This window comes from Orbicella faveolata, unplaced genomic scaffold (genome assembly GCF_042242905.1).
Source record: "Orbicella faveolata isolate gen_17 unplaced genomic scaffold, um_ofav_v1 contig_1, whole genome shotgun sequence".
Classification (NCBI taxonomy): domain Eukaryota; kingdom Metazoa; phylum Cnidaria; class Anthozoa; order Scleractinia; family Merulinidae; genus Orbicella; species Orbicella faveolata.
This window is the reverse complement of record NW_028301536.1, coordinates 23,184,889-23,202,996: the sequence shown is the minus strand read 5'-3', so window position 1 is coordinate 23,202,996 and position 18,108 is coordinate 23,184,889. Positions and strand designations below refer to the sequence as shown.

Here is an 18,108-nt window from a genome sequence, read left to right as displayed (position 1 = left end):
CCAGAGACGTTTTTATCCGAAGAGACGACTTATCCAACTGAGAGGACTTACCTGACGAATTAGTTATTATTATTATTTTATTTTTTTTTTCATTTGCCACACAAACAAAAACAGAATTAGAGTACAATGATCAATAAACAACAAAAAATTAATATACAAGGTTACAATGAAGATACAAAACTACAATTTATATATTAAAGGATAGAAAACAAAATGGCGAGGGAACCTAATAAAAACCACGGGGCTTGTAAGCTTAGATTCCCTCTCAAGAAACACCAGATGACTAATTTAGATAAAGTAATTAATGACAAGCCCCATTTAATAACAGAGTTGATAGTTATTGATAATATGTGCTTTTAGTTTTTTCCTTAAAAGATGCCAGTGATGAAAAGTCAGAAATTTCAGGTGAAAGCGAATTAAAAAATTTAGGACCTCGATAGAATACGGAGAATTGCCGGATATTTGCTCTACATAATGGTAGACGAAAGGAGTTTGCATGCCTTGTATTGTAACCATATATTTGGTTGTTTATTGTGAATATGTCCTCAAATTTTCTAGGGAGAAAAGCTTTCTTAAACGAAAACATAAACTGACCTAGTTATAATTGGCCGTTTTCACACTAGAGCCGGATAATCCGTTTATTTATATCCGTCCGATTATCCGTCTATATAGACGGATAATCGGACGGATAAAAATAGACGGATTATCCGTCTAAAATGAGCACCCTCCCGTTTTCACACTAAGACGAATTATCCGTAATGGACAGATAACCCGTCGTAGACGGATTATCCGTCTCTAGTGTGAAAACGGTCATTATCAGTCTGTGACGAATTATCCGTCTTTAGAAGAATTATCCGTCTAAGAGAAATTATCCGTCTGAGTTGAATCATCCGTCTGAAACGTCCATGCTCTTCCTTGAAGACGTTTTGTGCAGAGCCTTGTGCAAACGCTCCATGTGCCCTGCAAATTTTTCAACTAGGGTACAGTGGGGCGCCATCCGTTACCGTAGTGTTGTTCCATTCAATATGACCTGTTTTCTGCAGAGGAAATTTTCATCAGATAGGAGTAGGCAGAGAAAGTCGCTCGATATAGTGAAAGAAAAACGGCGTCTGATGATAAAAGTACAGAACTAGTCTGTCATTATTCCATCATGGCTTTTCCATTTTTTTTTTTTTGTTTTTTTTTTTTTGGATCCGGCCGCGGAAAAATGTTTTTAGCTGTTTAGCGATCGAATAAAAAATATATTGGACTTCTCCCGGCCCAAATAAGATGGCCTGGTTTATTTACAACTAGTACTGTCAGAAAGCATCGAAAGTAAATTTCCCCTCATGAGGATTTCACCATCCGCATATAGTTATTCGCATTTTTCCATCCGCATTTTTCTATTTAGCTTGCAGCAAGAAATTTCAGTGAATTCTGTTTTAATCCCGTTTTGATCAGATCTGTAGCTGCTTTAATCGAATAGTTATAGTTATATTAAGGATGTTTTTTTGGCAAGGATTCAAAATAGCGGAAGCCTTAGTTTAAGACGAGCCAATCAAATCATGTGTCTCCAGAGCCACCTTTCTGCTCGTGCCAAGGCACTGGGGCTTGCGGGCCAAGAGCGACGAGAATGATGATCTGAGAAGGATCTGGGAGCAAGAATGATGTCACATGTCTGCCTCGTGGGTCACACGATATGTGTGACCGATTTTCGATTTCCGGGTTGTGTGGATAATGCAAAATACGATCCAGAATTTACCTCGATTATTCTCCCTTTCTCAAGCAAAACTTGTACAATTATTCAGTCAGATCTCTGAGGAGCAATCCCATTTGGACTTCGTCGGAGATGAACCCGCAAATAAGCTTGGCAATGGTCCTTATTTTGTGTCTAAGCAACGCGGCTGGGAAAAGCAACGTCACGTTAGGTATGTTGACATTAGGAGACTTAAAATGTGAGTAGAAGTACTAGATCCATTCCGAGTAAGAATTTTCCATTCTAGTTTACAGTCTTCAAATCATTATATCCTACTGAGCTACTTTCTCTACCAAAGCGAGGGCTCTGGAAACAGTGAGGGCTCTGGAAACGTCACTGGTTTGAAATTCGAAACTGATCGTGCTCGTAGTACCATCTAAAGGTCCCTCCTAAGATCTGATGTCTGTACATTTCGGGTTTTGTTGTTATGTGTGCATTTTAACGAGTACATGCAATGTGATGTGTGGCTTTAAAACACTTAACCAAGTGCGTTGCTACGCTTTTACTGGTAAAAGCATGTAAATGTATCCTTGTTGATTCAGATATGTGATACCGAGACAAGTCAATTTATGACCGTTCATACGCAATGCACGTGTCACGCAACCTGCCGTGATGAGTCTTACTCCTTGAACTTTTGAATGCACCTTATATAGGCGTCATATAATTTAAAACTATTAAACGTTTTAGAACACTAGACTCACTGCCACAATTTTAGCGCTACGCAAGTTTAGTCGCTCACGTTCATTATTTTGTTAACGCCGTGTCGCTTGACGTAATTCATCCTCGGTTGTTTATAACAACCGAGGATGAATTCCGTCAAGCGACACGGCGTTAAAAAATAAATGAACGACCGAGGATGAATTACGTCAAGCGACACGGCGCAAAAAAAATAAATGAACGTGAACGACTAAACTTGTGTAGCGCTAAAATTGTGGAAGTGAATCTAGTGTCCTAAAAAGTTCAATAGTTTCAAATTATATGACGCCTATAAGGTGCATTCAAACTCCTTCACAGCGAAACGACTACAAGGTAAAACGTTTATCCGTCAAATCCTCAAAGCATGCAAACCAAAAGGCGTTCTACGTCCTCATTCGGCGAGACATACAGTGATTAAAAATATTTTGACAACATTCGTATATTTGTCATACTCAATATTAACAACCAATATTTTGTTACAAAATGTCAGCTTCATAACGGTATACATGTATTCAATATTTATATCCCTGCTGAGCCTTATATTCGTTCTTAGTTAAAGAAATGAAGCAAATCATCAGCGTTTTATCAGTAAATCGCAATTTTTTCATTGTATAAAATTGACGTAGTGAAGCAACCCTTGGACACAAATTCAAACGGCTTCGAAAAGCTACCTGCACAAATTGTGACTTTATTGAAGTTTTATGTAAATGATATTTGTGGAAGATTATATTCCTACCACGCCGGAATAGTTTAGATCTAGCTCACACTGATGGGGCTGGACAAAATTCTACCCAATAACAAGCATAGTTTTAGCCCGTTTCCCCAGTGGAATGAGCAATGAAAAGGAAACATTATCTTTGCTTGAAAAAACATTACCTCACTTGACGAACAAATGGTGTAAGAACGGACGACAATGCCAGCTGGTTGTCAAAATCAAAATAACTTTGGAACGTTCAAAGTTCTTTTGCCAATTGAGACTCGTCAATTAGTATATCCCAGAGTATAAGAAATCGAATGAACACTACGAGTGCACTTTGCAATTTCTAGCTACGAAGTTTCGGGAGTTCTTAAAATTGCACAAGCCTTTAAGATGGGTGAAAATTTTGCTGCAGCCATCTCAGCGCCTCTGGAACTTTGCACACAAACTGACACTTCTCACTGACCTTCAAAGTTGATTGCCCTTTCATTCGTCCATTCTTACCATAAAAGTTCAACCAAATTTGTGTAGCTCCTGTAATATTTTAGATTGCAGCATTTTCTTTACGTTCTTCGAGATTGTTTTGGTCTGACAAAGCAAGACTTTAGTCCCAAAGTCATTTTCATTTTCCATGGCAAGTTCCATATTACACTCTCTAACCTGAGGTTGTAAAATGCCTGTAGTCAAAGTCCCTCTTTGCGCTCTGGGCGCTGGCTGTCTGCTCAGGATTTGAGCACTCGCCGGCTGTTCAAAGGCTGGATAGTGCTATCCAACGGAGGATAAGTGCAATGGCGGATCCAGACCTTGAGCTAAGGTGGGGGGCCCGGTTTATTTTTGCTTGCCCTACTGGCTTTTCTTCCTTTTGTGATTTTTTTCTTTTTTACCCAAAATCATGGGGGGCCGGACCCCCCGGGCTTCTCCCCTAGATCCACCACTGAAGTTTTAACAAAACAAACCACGCCATCCACTAGATAGTGATTTATCCAGAGAATAGTGTTATCCATCTTTCCAACAACTGGGGCCAGAGCTTTAAGGATGGCTTGATGCAAGAGACTCTAGAGACTATGATCAGGGACATGGGTACGGGGGTCCTGGTGTGCCTGTGACCCCGCCTTTTGTAAGCCTTTCTTAAGCAAACTACCTACAACAGGTGGCAAAAACGACATGCCAATCTGGTGAGTATCCTCACTTTGACATAGTGTGACCCCCCTTTGAAAAATCCTGGCTATGCCCCACATGATCGTATAGTCTCTTGCTTGATGCTAATGCTTTTATTACTGCTTTGTTTCCATCCTATCAAGCAAGGAGGCTCCAAGTATTGCTCTCAGTTTTAAACGAAACTAAAATAGCCTCAGTTTTCACTTAAATCCATATCTGCCACGCTTAATTTTATTACTATTATTATTCACAGATGGTGTGAAATTTGACATCAGAGAATTAGTTCAAAAGGCGCCGGATATCGATAGAAAAGCTATTCTTGATCAATTAATGTAAGTGTGAACATTTAGTAATAGAAGATGTTGCTAAAATACTCACGGGTTCAATGATTTAACGCTTGAAACAACATCTTACAGTTACTAGTTAAAGTCAGTTTAATCTAAACTAAACAAAAGGAAATACCTGAATGAAAATAGTGACCAAATGTATTTAATAGTAGATTTGCATGTTGGCGTCATTTGACTACAACTACCAGAATTCCTTTCGTTTTTTCTTTATTATTTAAATTTTGAATTCCTAGTGGGGTTTAAATAACAATTGCCCTAATTAACACAAGAAACAGAAAGAGTGAAGGATTCTGGTAGTTGTAGTCAAATGATGCCATCATGCAAATTGCCTATTCTGTAGCAAGGATCTCACCAGCTTCTAGTCTTTTTCAAGCTCCTATGGTTCCCAACTTCCATTACATTACATTTGCCTCAAATATAATGTAATCTCAAATTTCGTTTGCCTCCATTCTGTTTGTTGCATCTTTGTCATTTTCTAAGCAAGACCCGATTATAAATCAAAGTGCTCTATGAGCAAAGCCGTGTTTTTTCCATTGAATGATGGTTGACATGAGCTAACCTTTACGTAATATGACAGATTTTGAGTTCTTCAGTCTACTCCAATTCTGATTCAGACAAGAGTATCTGAATGGGGTTTAACTGATAGCCGACAATTGGTGAACATTTTAATTCTCAGTTGAGAAATGACGCTTTCTTTAACTGAGAGCCGAGATGTGATTACTGATAGCTGAGGAATGGGTTGAAATTTTAAGCAATAGCTGGCAGAATCCAGACGTGTAGCCCACAAACCTACAACTACATTATGACACTTACTGACCAACGAAAAAGACAGGGATGAACCTTACAACAGACAGGGAGCAGTTTACAAGATCAAATGCTCCGACTGCCAGGCTTCCTACATTTGTGAGACTAGCAGAAACCTTAACACAAGACTGACTGAACACAAACAAGCCACGAGAAATGGTGATGCCAAAAATCATATTGCTGTACATCATCAACTGACAAACCACAGCATTGACTGGGACTCTGCTCAGTGCTTAACCTACAGTACAAACTATTTTCAATGACTGACTCTGGAAAGCTGGTACACTAACCTAGAACAAATGTCACTTAACAGATGTCAACAAGTACCGGCGCCTTACAAACGACTTATCCATGATGGAAACGAAACTGACAAACGGACTTCTAAGTAACAGACCGACTTAATTTGACTAACAATAGACAGATTGAAACCCACCAATGACTGATGACAAACTTTACACAATACCATCATGGCTAAACTGACCAATCACGTTCAACGGACCAGACTTATAACATCATCAACTGACAAACACTATTCACTTGACCCTAAAGATGACTTCCGCTCAGGTTGTCGAAACGTCAGTCACCAACAACAGTTCTTTTCAGAACTACCCTCACCCGGATGATCACACTATATGAACTACTGTCACACAATGATACAATTTTTCATTCCAAACTCTTGACCTTTTATCTGGAGGTTGCTGTCAAGAATTATCCACCACTGTAATGTATTGAACTTTCACTTTTTTTATTCACAAATAGATCCTGTTTGAAAATGATGATAAATGACACTTCAGTGGCAAATGCATCATCATCTGACGGACTTTCAAGAACAACACAACCAGATACCACGCAAACAACGACCAATCAAAGTGTATCAGGAAATGAAAACAATACGCCTGCAGAAGGTACACAAGAAAATGTTATGATTTATATATGCAACTCAGGCCGGCTTGTTCAAAGCGCGATGAGGTTAATGAAGGGTTAACGGGATTTTGATTTCAATTTTTGAACTTTTCGGTGAACATTTTGGTTTCTATTTTCCATCCTCCAGTAGGTAAAGGTAAAGTCTGCATACGAGCCAAGTGGCCCATCAGGCTGGAGCTTATCCCGCTTTCTGTAGCATGAAGCAACTAGGAGTATTTCTACTCCCCCCTGGATGGGATGCTAGTCCATCGCAGGGTTACCCCTAGCATTAAGTTCGCTGGTACCCATTTATACACCTGGGTGGAGAGAGGCATTGTGAGAGTAAAGTGTCTTGCCCAAGAACACAACACAATGTCCCGGGCCAGGGCTCGAACCCAGACCGCTCAATCCGGAGACGAGTGCACTAACCATGAGGCCATCGCACCTCCCATCCTCCAGTAGCTCACCTTTTAATCCTGAATTAGTGCCAATCGGTTTTGAACAAACCGGCTCCGCAGTATACATAGTATTGGTCACTGTCTTTGGGTCCTCCTGTAGCTTCCTGAAATTAAAGGGCAGGCTGCAAAAAGCAGTCCCTATTTTTCTCTCTGTGATCCATGGCCTTTTGATCATCTCACGTTTACCACAAGTTTTTGGACCAACCAGCGTCTGCTATGTGCTTTCCGTTTTACAGCCGTAGCTGTTAGGTGAGACTAGTTGTAATGTACCTGCATGGGTGCAAGTACAGAAACTAACAATTCTGTAGAGAATGGGATCATACAATCTGAAGCTGGCTACATGATGTGAAGCTGGCTACTCGGGAGGTATTCTTCTTACCATAACTGGAATGGGGTTCGCGAGTCAGATGCAATTAAGACAAATCGATAAACCATTGCATTTGTTACAATATTAAGAGAAGGTATTTTAATGGGTCTCTTGGATACTGATCCCCAAGTCGAGTTTAACAATTTTAAGAGTTGCGATATTTTTGTTTTGTTTTGTTTTGTTTTTTTACATTCTTCGATGTGCAGATAAAAACAGAGATTTGGATATCAATAATAAGACTGAAAGGTAAGACATTTCACCGAGAACAATATCAGATGCCTATTTACAGACTTGGTTTAATAATTAATAGTAATCACGATGATGATAATAATAATAATAATAATAATGATGATAATGATAATATTAATAATAATAATGTAAATTGCAAAAAGGCTTTTTTAAAAAGAAACATTTTGAGTCTATTTTTAAAGACGGACACGAACAACTATTTCTTATTTCAAATGGTAGAGCATTCCCTAGTGTTGGTGCTGCCACGGAGAAGGATCTTGTGCCATATGTAAAGTAAGTAAAGTAAAGTAAGTAATTATTAAAAGCTTTATTAATGTGTCAATGTATTTACTTCAAGCAAAAATTTGACAGCAACGCAGCCAGATACCACGCAAACAACGACCAATCAAAGTCTATCAGGAAATGAAAACAATATGCCTGCAGAAGGTACACAAGAAAATGGTATGATTTATATATTCAACTCAGGCTGGGTTGTTCAAAGCGCGATGAGACTAAAGAAGGGTTAGCGGGATTTTGATTTCAATTTTTGAGCTTTTCGGTGAAGGTTTTAGTTTCTATTCTCCGTCCTCCAGTTAAGGTCACCTTTAAATCCTGAATTAGTGCCAATCGGTTTCGAACAAACCAGCTCTGCAGTATACATAGTATTGGTCACTGTCTTTGGGTCCTTCTGTAGCTTGCTGAAATTAAAGGGCGGGCTGCAAAAAGCAGTCTCTATTTTTCTCTCCGTGATCCCATGGCCATTTGATCATCTCACGTTTACCACAAGTTTTTGGACCAACCAACGTGTGCTACGTGCTTTCCGTTTTACAGCCATAGCTGTTAGGTGAGACAAGTTGTAATGTACCCGCATGGGTGCAAGTACAGAAACTAACAATTCTGTTGAGAATGGGATCATACAATCTGAAGGTGGCTACATGATGTGAAGCTGGCTACTCGTGAGGTATTCTTCTTACCCATAACTGGAATGGGGTTCGCGAGTCAGATGCAATTAAGATAAATCGATAAAGCATTGCATTTGTTTTAATATTAAGAGAAGGGATTTTAATGGGTCTCTTGGATACTGATCCCCAAGTCAAGCTTAACAATTTTAAGAGTTGCGATATTTTGTTTTGTTGTGTTTTGTTTTTTTTACATTCTTCAATGTGCAGATAGAAACAGACATTTGGATATCAATAATAAGACTGAAAGGTAAGACATTTCACTAAGAAAAGTAACAGAGGCCTATTTACAGACTAGGTTTAATAATAATACTCATGATGATGATGATAATAATCGGCCGCCATTGCATAGGCAGGATGAACGAGAACAGGCAGAGGCTGCTAGAACTGTGCTGCCACCGAAGACTGTGTGTGACCAACACATACTTCAAGTGTAAGGAGCCCTACAAAGTTTCCTGGAGACACCCCAGGTCTAAACACTGGCACCAGCTCGACCTCGTCATCACCAGGCATGCAAACCTGAAGAGTGTCCCCCACACTCGGAGTTTTCACAGCACAGACTGTGACACAGACCACACACTAGTGGCCAGCAAAGTGAGGCTGACACCCAAGATCCACTGCACCAAGACCAACGGTGCACCTCGCATCAACACCTGTTGCGCGAAAGACCCAGCAAAGGCCCTCCTCTTCTGCAACACCTTCCGAGAGAGGATGGATGCCTCCACCACTACCGACTGTGACGTCAATTCCAGGTGGTGCACGCTGTGCGATGCCATCCACTCCTTGGCCATCACTTCCTTCGGCAAAAAAGAGCGCCACAACGCTGACTGGTTTGAAGCTCACTAGGACGAGATGTAGCCTATCACAGAAGCCAAAAGGAAAGCCCTGCTGGCCCACAAGCAGAACCCCTGCCCCAGCACTCAAGCTACCCTCAAGGCTGCCTGCAACAAGGCACAGCAGACTGCTCGTCGCTGCACCAATGACTACTAGCTGAACCTGTGCATCAAGATACAGACAGCTGCAGACACCGGTGATGCCCATGGAATGTATGATGGCATCAAGACAGCCACAGGCCCAGCAGCTTCCAAGACAGCTCCGCTCAAGACCAAGGCTGGCGAGGTCATCACTGACCAGTGCAAACAGCTCAAACGTTGGGTTGAACACTACTTGGAGCTCTACACAACTGAGAATGTGGTGACCGACGCTGCCCTGGATGCCCTTCCCAGCCTCCCAGCCATGGAGGAGCTCGATGCCCTACCTACCATGGTCGAGCTTGGCAAAGCCATAGACTCCCTCAAGTGTGGGAAAGCTCCCGGGAAAGACAGCATCCCTCCGGAAGTGTTGAAGTGCGGAAAGCCAGCTCTAATGCAACATCTTCATGAGCTCTTGTGCCTCTGCTGAGAAAAGGGTAACGTTCCCCAAGAGATGCGCGACGCTAGCATCACTACACTCTACAAGAACAAGGGAGACCGCAGTGACTGTAATAACTACCGCGGCATATCTCTCCTTAGCATCATGGGAAAAGTCTTTGCCCGTGTTGTGCTTGCCCGCCTGCCGCGTCTTGCCTCAAGGGTGTACCCTGAGTCGCAGTGTGGCTTTAGAGCTGGGAGATCTACAGTGGACATGATCTTCTCACTACGCCAGCTGCAAGAGAAGTGCAGAGAGCAGCAAAGGCCACTGTACATCACCTTCATCGATCTGACAAAAGCCTTCAACTTGGTCAATAGAAGCGGACTCTTCAGCCTCCTGCACAAAATTGGATGCCCACCTCGACTGCTACGGATGGTCACCTCCTTCCACGAGGACATGCGCAGCACTGTGCACGTCAATGGCGGCACTTCAGAATCCTTCCCAGTGAGCAGTGGAGTTAAACAGGGCTGCGTGTTGGCGCCGACCCTTTTGGGATATTCTTCTCCATGTTGCACCAGTATGCCTTTGCAGACCGCACCGAAGGCGTCTACATCCGCACCAGAGCAGACAGAGAGCTGTACAACATTGCCCGCCTTCGCGCCAAAACCAAGGTCAGGGAGGTCCTCATCCGTGAGCTCCTGTTTGCGGACGACGCAGCACTGACGTCCCACACTGAGGCTGGACTCCAAGATCTTGTCAGCCGACTATCCCATGCCTGCAAAGAGTTTGGCTTGACTATCAACATCAAAAAGACCAACATCCTGGCCCAGGACACAGACTCCACCCCTGTCATCACCATCAACAGCACAACCCTTGAAGTGGTGGACTCTTTCACCTACCTGGGCTCCACAATGACCGGCTCCCTCTCCCTTGATACAGAAATCAGCACCAGGATTGCCAAGGCCGCTGCAGTTATGGCCAAGCTCAGCAAGCGCATCTGGGAGAACAGCCAGTTGACGGTAAATACCAAGCTCCGTGTCTACCGAGCCTGTGTCCTCAGCACTCTTCTGTACAGCAGCGAGTGCTGGACATCCCACGCTGGGCAAGAGAAGCAGCTCAACACCTTCCATCTCCGCTGTCTCTGACGCCTCCTGCACACCAAGTGGCAGGACAGAGTAACCAATGCTGAGGTTCTTGAGTGAGCTGCCATTCCGAGCGTGTTCATGCTGCTCATGCAAAGGTGTCTCCGCTGGCTCGGGCATGTGCGTCGCATGGACGATGGCCGCATCCCAAAAGACATGTTCTATGGAGAGCTACACGAGGGATCCCGCTTTGTTGGCCGGCCAAAGCTCCACTTCAAGGATGTTTGCAAGCGCGACATGAAGAAAGCAGAGATTGATCCAAACACATGGGAAGAAGTAGCTGACATCAGAGTGGCCTGGTGACATGCAGTTTCTTCAGTAGTCGGGAGGGCTGAGAATACCAGAAATGACCAGCAGGCCTTGAAGAGAACCAGAAGGAAGACCAGGGCAGCCTCAATTGCAGCACAATCCTCCTTCGTCTGCGTTATTTGCATCAGAGACTGCCACTCCAGAGTGGGACTCTATAGCCACTCGAGACGATGCTCTGCATCGACATAGCACTACACCATCGTCTCCCGAGACAAACGGCTGCCGACAATAATAATAATAATAATAATAATAATGATATAAATTGCAAAAAGGCTTTTTTAAAACGAAACATTTTGAGTCTATTTTTAAAGGTGGAACAGGCATGACGAACTATTTCTTATTTCAAATAGTAGAGCATTCCCTAGTGTTGGTGCATCCACGGAGAAGGATCTTGTGCCATATGTAAAGTAAGTAAAGTAAAGTAAATAATTAAAAGCTTTATTAATATGTCAATGTATTTACTTCAAGCAAAAATTTGACAGCAACACAGCCAGATACCACGCACACAACGACCAATCAAAGTATATCAGGAAATGAAAACAATACGCCTACAGAAGGTACACAAGAAAATGGTATGATTTATATATGCAACTCAGGCCGGGTTGTTCAAAGAGCGATGAGACTAAAGAAGGGTTAGCGGGATTTTGATTTTAATTTTTGAGCTTTTCAGTGAAGGTTTTAGTTTCTATTCTCTGTCCTCCAGTTAAGGTCACCTTTAAATCCTGAATTAGTGCCAATCGGTTTCGAACAAACCGGCTCTGCAGTATACATAGTAGTGGTCACTGTCTTTGGGTCTTTCTATAGCTTCCTCAAATTAAAGGGCAGGCTTCAAAAAGCAGTCTCTATTTTTCTCTCTGTGATCCCATGGCCATTTGATCATCTCACGTTTACCACAAGTTTTTGGACCAACCAACGTGTGCTAGCTACGTCCTTTCTGTTTTACAGCCGTAGCTGTTAGGTGAGACAAGTTGTAATGTACCTGCGTGGGTGCAAGTACAGAAACTAACAATTCTAAAGAGAATGGGATCATACAATCTGAAGGTGGCTACATGATGTGAAGCTGGCTACTCGTGAGGTATTCTTCTTACCCATAACTGGAATGGGGTTCGCGAGTCAGATGCAATTAAGATAAATCGATAAAGCATTGCATTTGTTTCAATATTAAGAGAAGGGATTTTAATGGGTCTCTTGGATACTGATCCCCAAGTCAAGCTTAACAATTATTTTTGTTTTGTTTTGTTTGTTTTTTTCCTGCATTCTTCGATGTGCAGATGAAAACAAAGATTTGGATAGCAATAATAAGACTGAAAGGTAAGACACTTCACTGAGAACAGTATCAGACACCTATTTACAGACTTGGTTTAATAGTAATGATGATGATGATGATGATGATGATGATGATAATATAACTTGCAAAAAGGGTTGTCTTAAAAAGAAACATTTTGAGTCTATTTTTAAAGATGGACACGGACGAACTATTTCTTATTTCAAATAGTAGAGCATTCCCTAGTGTTGGTGCTGCCACAGAGAACGATCTTGTGCCATATGTAAAGTAAGTAAAGTAAAGTAAGTAATTAAAAGCTTTATTAATGTGTCAATGTGTTTACTTCAAGCAAAAATTTATCAGCAACGCAGCCAGATACCACGCAAACAACGACCAATCAAAGTCTATCAGGAAATGAAAACAATACGCCTGCAGAAGGTACACAAGAAAATGGTAAGATTTATATATGCAACTCAGGCCGGGTTGTTCAAAGCGCAATGAGACTAAAGGGTTAGCGGGATTTTGATTTCAATTGTTGAGCCTTTTGGTGAAGGTTTTAGTTTCTATTCTCTGTCCTCCAGTTAAGGTCACCTTTAAATCCTGAATTAGTGCCAATCGGTTTCGAACAAACCGGCTCTGCAGTATACATAGTATTGGTCACTGTCTTTGGGTCCTTCTGTAGCTTGCTGAAATTAAAGGGCGTACTGCAAAAAGCAGTCTCTATTTTTCTCTCCGTGATCCCATGGCCGTTTGATCATCTCACGTTTACCACAAGTTTTTGGACCAACCAACATGTGCTACATGCTTTCCGTTTTACAGCCATAACCGTTAGGTGAGACAAGTTGTAATGTACCTGCGTGGGTGCAGGTACAGAAACTAAAAATTCTGTAGAGAATGGGATCATACAATCTGAAGCTGGCTACATGATGAGAAGCTGGCTGCTCGTGAGGTATTCTTCTTACCCATAATTGGAATGGGGTTTGCGAGGCAGATGCAATTAAGACAAATCGATAAACCATTGCATTTGTTTCAATATTAAGAGAAGGGATTTTAATGGGTCTCTTGGATACTGATCCCCAAGTCGAGTTTAACAATTTTAAGAGTTGCGATATTTTTGTTTTGTTTTGTTTTGTTTTTTTTCTTTACATTCTTCGATGTGTTGATGAAAACAAAGATTTGGATATCAATAATAAGACTGAAAGGTAAGACATTTCACCGAGAACAATACCAGACGCCTATTTACAGACTTGGTTTAATAATTAATAGTAATCACGATGATGATTATAATAATAATAATAATAATGATGATAATGATAATATTAATAATAATAATATAAATTGCAAAAAGGCTTTTTTAAAAAGAAACTTATTGATACGATTTCATAGCTAATTTGCATATCACAGAGATGCGATCCGCACTGTTTTTAACCAAATATGATGAAATAATGTCATTGGATGAGCAAAAGCATACTCAAAGCAGGTTTTTCAGTAAACGATTGAAAGTCAAGCAAAACACAGCGAAGATTGAAGCGTATTTCCAGATGTACTCGACTCGCATCTTTGATTTCAGGTTGAGGTGAACTTTTTTCAAAGTGAGAAAACTAGTGTCCAGGTCAGCGTGGTGCCACAGCTGACTGTGTTCCTTTAAGAGTGATGTTACATCTTTTCAAGTTATAATAAGACGGAGTTAAAAGAAGATGATTGAATGATGAGCGTAGCTCACGTGATGTAGCATGCATGTGATGTAGCATGCACAACAGTGTAAATTGTTGAGTACCTTGTAAGTTATAAGTTATAACAATGTCTTGGTGGAGAATATTTTGTATTCGTGTAAACTTGACTGTTGGGTCAAGTTATTCAGATTGATGACTCGTTAATACAGTCAAGTCTCGATGCCATGTCTTTAGAAAGGCCCACTCCAGAATCCCACGCTGCTCTTCTCAAACTCAATGATGATTTATCAAGTTTCAACCAAGGAAACCATGATCGCGACGGTGTTTGGATATCTGATGTTAATGAGCATTTATTTTACAATTTTAGACTGTGTTTGACCATAGTTAATAGAGGGAAATGGTTAGGAAGTCTGGTAAGCATCAAAGAGGCTAACGAACAGACTAAGATTTATGTTGGAAGGTCCTTGACCCTGCACATCTTTTGTTTTATGCTCATTGACTATGCATGATTGCATAATCGCAGTGCATCCATTGGTTAGTTGTATGAGCACAATTTACCACCTTTTGTATTTTGCCTGATTTCCCTCTGTTAACTATGGTTTGACCATGTTTCCAAACACCTTCTCGGTGTTTGGAATGTGGTGAAACACAGTCTTTCGCGTGTGATATATTACGTCTAAAACGTGTGCAGAAATGTTGTTAAAATGGGTTAATTTTTTTACCTTTTCAGAGACGGTAATCAGCTGTCACACCATGCAGGCAATTTTCCCGTCACTTTCATGCTGATGCTCGCGGTTGTGGTGGCCGGTTACTTTGCCTATCACAACAGAACCAAGGTTAGTTAGTTAGTTAGTGATTTACATTTATCATTTTTTAACGTATTTTAAGCCGCGTGTTGATCTGTTCAGTGATGCAGCTGAATCACCACTTATTAATTAGGCTACTAGTCACCACTGATCAAGCCTGTCAGGACACCTTTCACTAGCATGACCTAGTTTTTTACTTTTATTTTTGCTTGTGAAGACTTCGCTTCTCAAATACTAACAAGCCTGTTAGCCCACCTATGAAAAAAAAATTCGTGGAAATAAAAGTTTATTGCAATGAACTTTTGGAGGAAGTGATTATTTAACACTGATTAAGTTAACTTGTTCATTGACGTTAAAGACTGACCGAAACCACTCATCTTGATAACATTAATTTTACTTATCAGATCCATCGATTCATAAAGGAAGGCTTTGGCAAGGCAAGGCAAACAGGGTCAGCTTACGTCAAAGTCAAACTGGACGATGATATCGAACTACCACGTGAAGCTAACAGGCAATACGTCTATTAAAACATGACTGGATGTGATTGTAGGTAGAAAAGAAGCAAAGCAGCTGTGAAACAGCAAATACGCTATACTTTTCTTCGAAAACAAAGTCATACCTTAGTTTCACCTCATGCATATCATAGTCACTGCGTTTAGTGATCAAGTATTTCATGATGTCAAATTAGCAGCTCTTTACGCCAACTAAACTACAGGCTTAGGAGCACTCTGAGAATGTCATAGACACGCTTGAAGGGAACAGCGATATTCATACCTTTCTAAGGGTTTCAACTGCGTTTTTGATACCACTCATAGATAGTAAACTATAAGATCTCACATTTGCAGTCATCGCGGCCTAAGTAGGTTTTCCTTTGCAAAGAGATGTACAGTCGAACCCCTGTTAAGCGGCCACCAATTAAACAGCCACCCCTATTAGGAGGCCAGTAATCAAAGTCCCAATGATTGCTTTTCTACTGCTTTTACCAGTTGCATTAAGTGGCCAACCCCTTTAAGCGGGCACTACCCATTTCCATCCCCAAGGGTGGCCGTTTAATAGGGCTTAGACTGCAATTATTAAGAAATGCAATTGTATTTTTAACTTTGAAATTTTGTATCGTTTTATCTTGCTGTAGGATTTGAATTGAACGTTGCTATCTAAGAGATACATATAGATACTTTAAATTATTCTTAAATAAACGTAAGTGTAAACTATCACGACTAATATGTTCGATGAGGAAGTAAGCATGTATTTGAGCCATGCCTTCAAGCTGAAAGATTTCAAATGTAACAAATCATAAACCCTTCATGTTTGTGTTAGGGATTCCACCCTCCCCTCCCGTCTGAGTAGGGTTAACGCGACTTGCTTTCAAGCAAACCTGGGTAATATTCATCCTCAGTGACCCACGGGCAGATAGTCGCATCAGTAAACATTCACATGGGCGAAAGCGATGCAAACAAAACGTTTTACATGGTTGCCATAGGCAACCCTTTTCAAAATTCCCTGATCACATAAATGCAAACTATCAGATGTAGTTGCAGCTTCTAGCCTCCCCTTACACTCATCTCTTCCTCCCAGTCATTGAGACTGATTTTCCTTCTTCTGAAAAACATTGTTGAGATGTTTCTTCCAGCCTTCAATGGTGTTTTAAAATTATTTTGTCTCATATTTCTTCAAAATTTAAATTTTCCCTGATTGAAAATGAAAACTTTTTAAACATCTTTTTTTTCCCCTGACCATTTCTAGGTTTGATTTCTACCTCTCTCTCATTTCAGGTCTACATTCCTCCCCGAGAGAGACTTCGGGGAGGAGTGTGGGCTCCTTTCCTGAACAGCGGCTGGTAATTGAGCCTGGACCATTTCCTGACCCATGACAGCACTGATTTTCTGTGGTTGGGTCAAATTGCACATGGTGCTAATGCTAGAATCCTTGCAGTTAGCAAAGGCCTTCTGGATAGGCCCTATGTCGTGGACTTGAAGATTGTTTTTTTGTTTGTTTTATTTTTTGCCATTTATAAATGTATCTACCAAATATCAATATATAACGCAAGGAAGCCCAGGGAGGCCAATAAGGCTTATGTAAAGGACTACCTTAAAGACACTAAGACTTAACAAAAGAATAAAAATGCTGTCATTGCCATACAAAATGATCATAATTTTGGATAAAAAGTAGTCACGCAAACTCAAACTTGCAAACACACAAAAGCAAAGAAAGACATCATTAAAAAAGGAAAATATACTTATACCAACAAAGATGACTTAAGTTTAGGAGTAACACGGCAATACTAGAGGCGTTTTGAATTTCAGGGCCGAGAGATTAGACCGTTTTTGGTGTATTAAAATCCAGCTTGGCAATGAGGCTAAGAGGACACAAACAACGGGAATTGAATGAGCATGTTTATTCATTTCTTTTGTTTGTGTCCTCTAGGCCTCACTATCAAGCTGAATTTTAATATATATAAGTGGCCTATAAAATAGTTTGGGCCTTGAAAATGGCGTGGGAATATATTTCCTTACAATTGTCCTACAGTAGCGCAAGCTTGAGACAATTTGACCATCACCAAGGTTTGATTACATAATCACGTTCGAAGAGTTGATTACAACTGGAGAACAAAACAAGTCATGCATGTACGGTATGTCAGGATCATCAACCATCTTCTCATCCTTCATTTTTCGTTTTGAGCTCATCCTCAGATGGGAATTGAAAATCTCGGCCTCCTTTCCATCTCTTCAAGGAAACTCTTTAACTGCATCTCCGCGATTCATTCTCGGTGAACGACATTCACAAAGTTAACAATTTGTATTCTTTTCTCAGGTCGCTTGCTTGAAAGAAACCGAGTTGTCCATCAGAAATGAAGGAAAAAGATTTCTACCTATTTAAAGGGAGTGGTCAAGACTACTACACATGCTTAGGACCCACCAGAAGTTATAGAGATGACTGCCTCTTCCTATAACCCCCCACCCTTAACTTGAGACCCACTGTCTCCATGATTACCCCCTCCCCCCACCCCTAACAATAGTGGTATCCTATCAACAATCCGCTCTCTTTTGTACAATGTCTTGAAAAATTTGTCCAAACTAATTCCTGAGCGGCCTATCATTGCGTCAACTGGACCAGTCAAACAATCAATCAGAATTCTCTTTTTATCAACATGGAGATTTACAATTTTCATGTCTGGATTTCAAGATAGTTGTTGGTACTGTTTTGGAACAATA

General features: G+C 40.9%; 1 protein-coding gene across 11 annotated transcripts; it reads left to right on the top strand.

The window, feature by feature from the left end:
- The first annotated feature begins 1,338 nt into the window (after positions 1-1,338).
- Positions 1,339-16,107, top strand: LOC110062627 (uncharacterized). Of its 11 annotated transcripts, none has more exons than XM_089296373.1 (12): positions 1,339-1,907; positions 4,540-4,618; positions 6,197-6,342; positions 7,384-7,411; positions 7,752-7,855; positions 8,563-8,602; positions 11,622-11,725; positions 12,425-12,464; positions 12,767-12,870; positions 13,592-13,619; positions 14,821-14,926; positions 15,301-16,107. In XM_089296373.1, exons 1-12 carry the CDS (start codon positions 1,829-1,831, stop codon positions 15,421-15,423), a joined length of 981 nt encoding a protein of 326 aa, XP_089152499.1. In that variant the 5' UTR covers positions 1,339-1,828; the 3' UTR covers positions 15,424-16,107. The 11 variants fall into 11 exon arrangements, with proteins under 11 accessions (XP_089152499.1, XP_089152537.1, XP_089152510.1 ...); XM_089296384.1 differs by having other exon boundaries at positions 1,642-1,907; positions 7,372-7,411; positions 12,767-12,855; XM_089296381.1 differs by having other exon boundaries at positions 1,647-1,907; positions 7,372-7,411; positions 7,752-7,840.
- Positions 16,108-18,108: the final 2,001 nt, after the last annotated feature.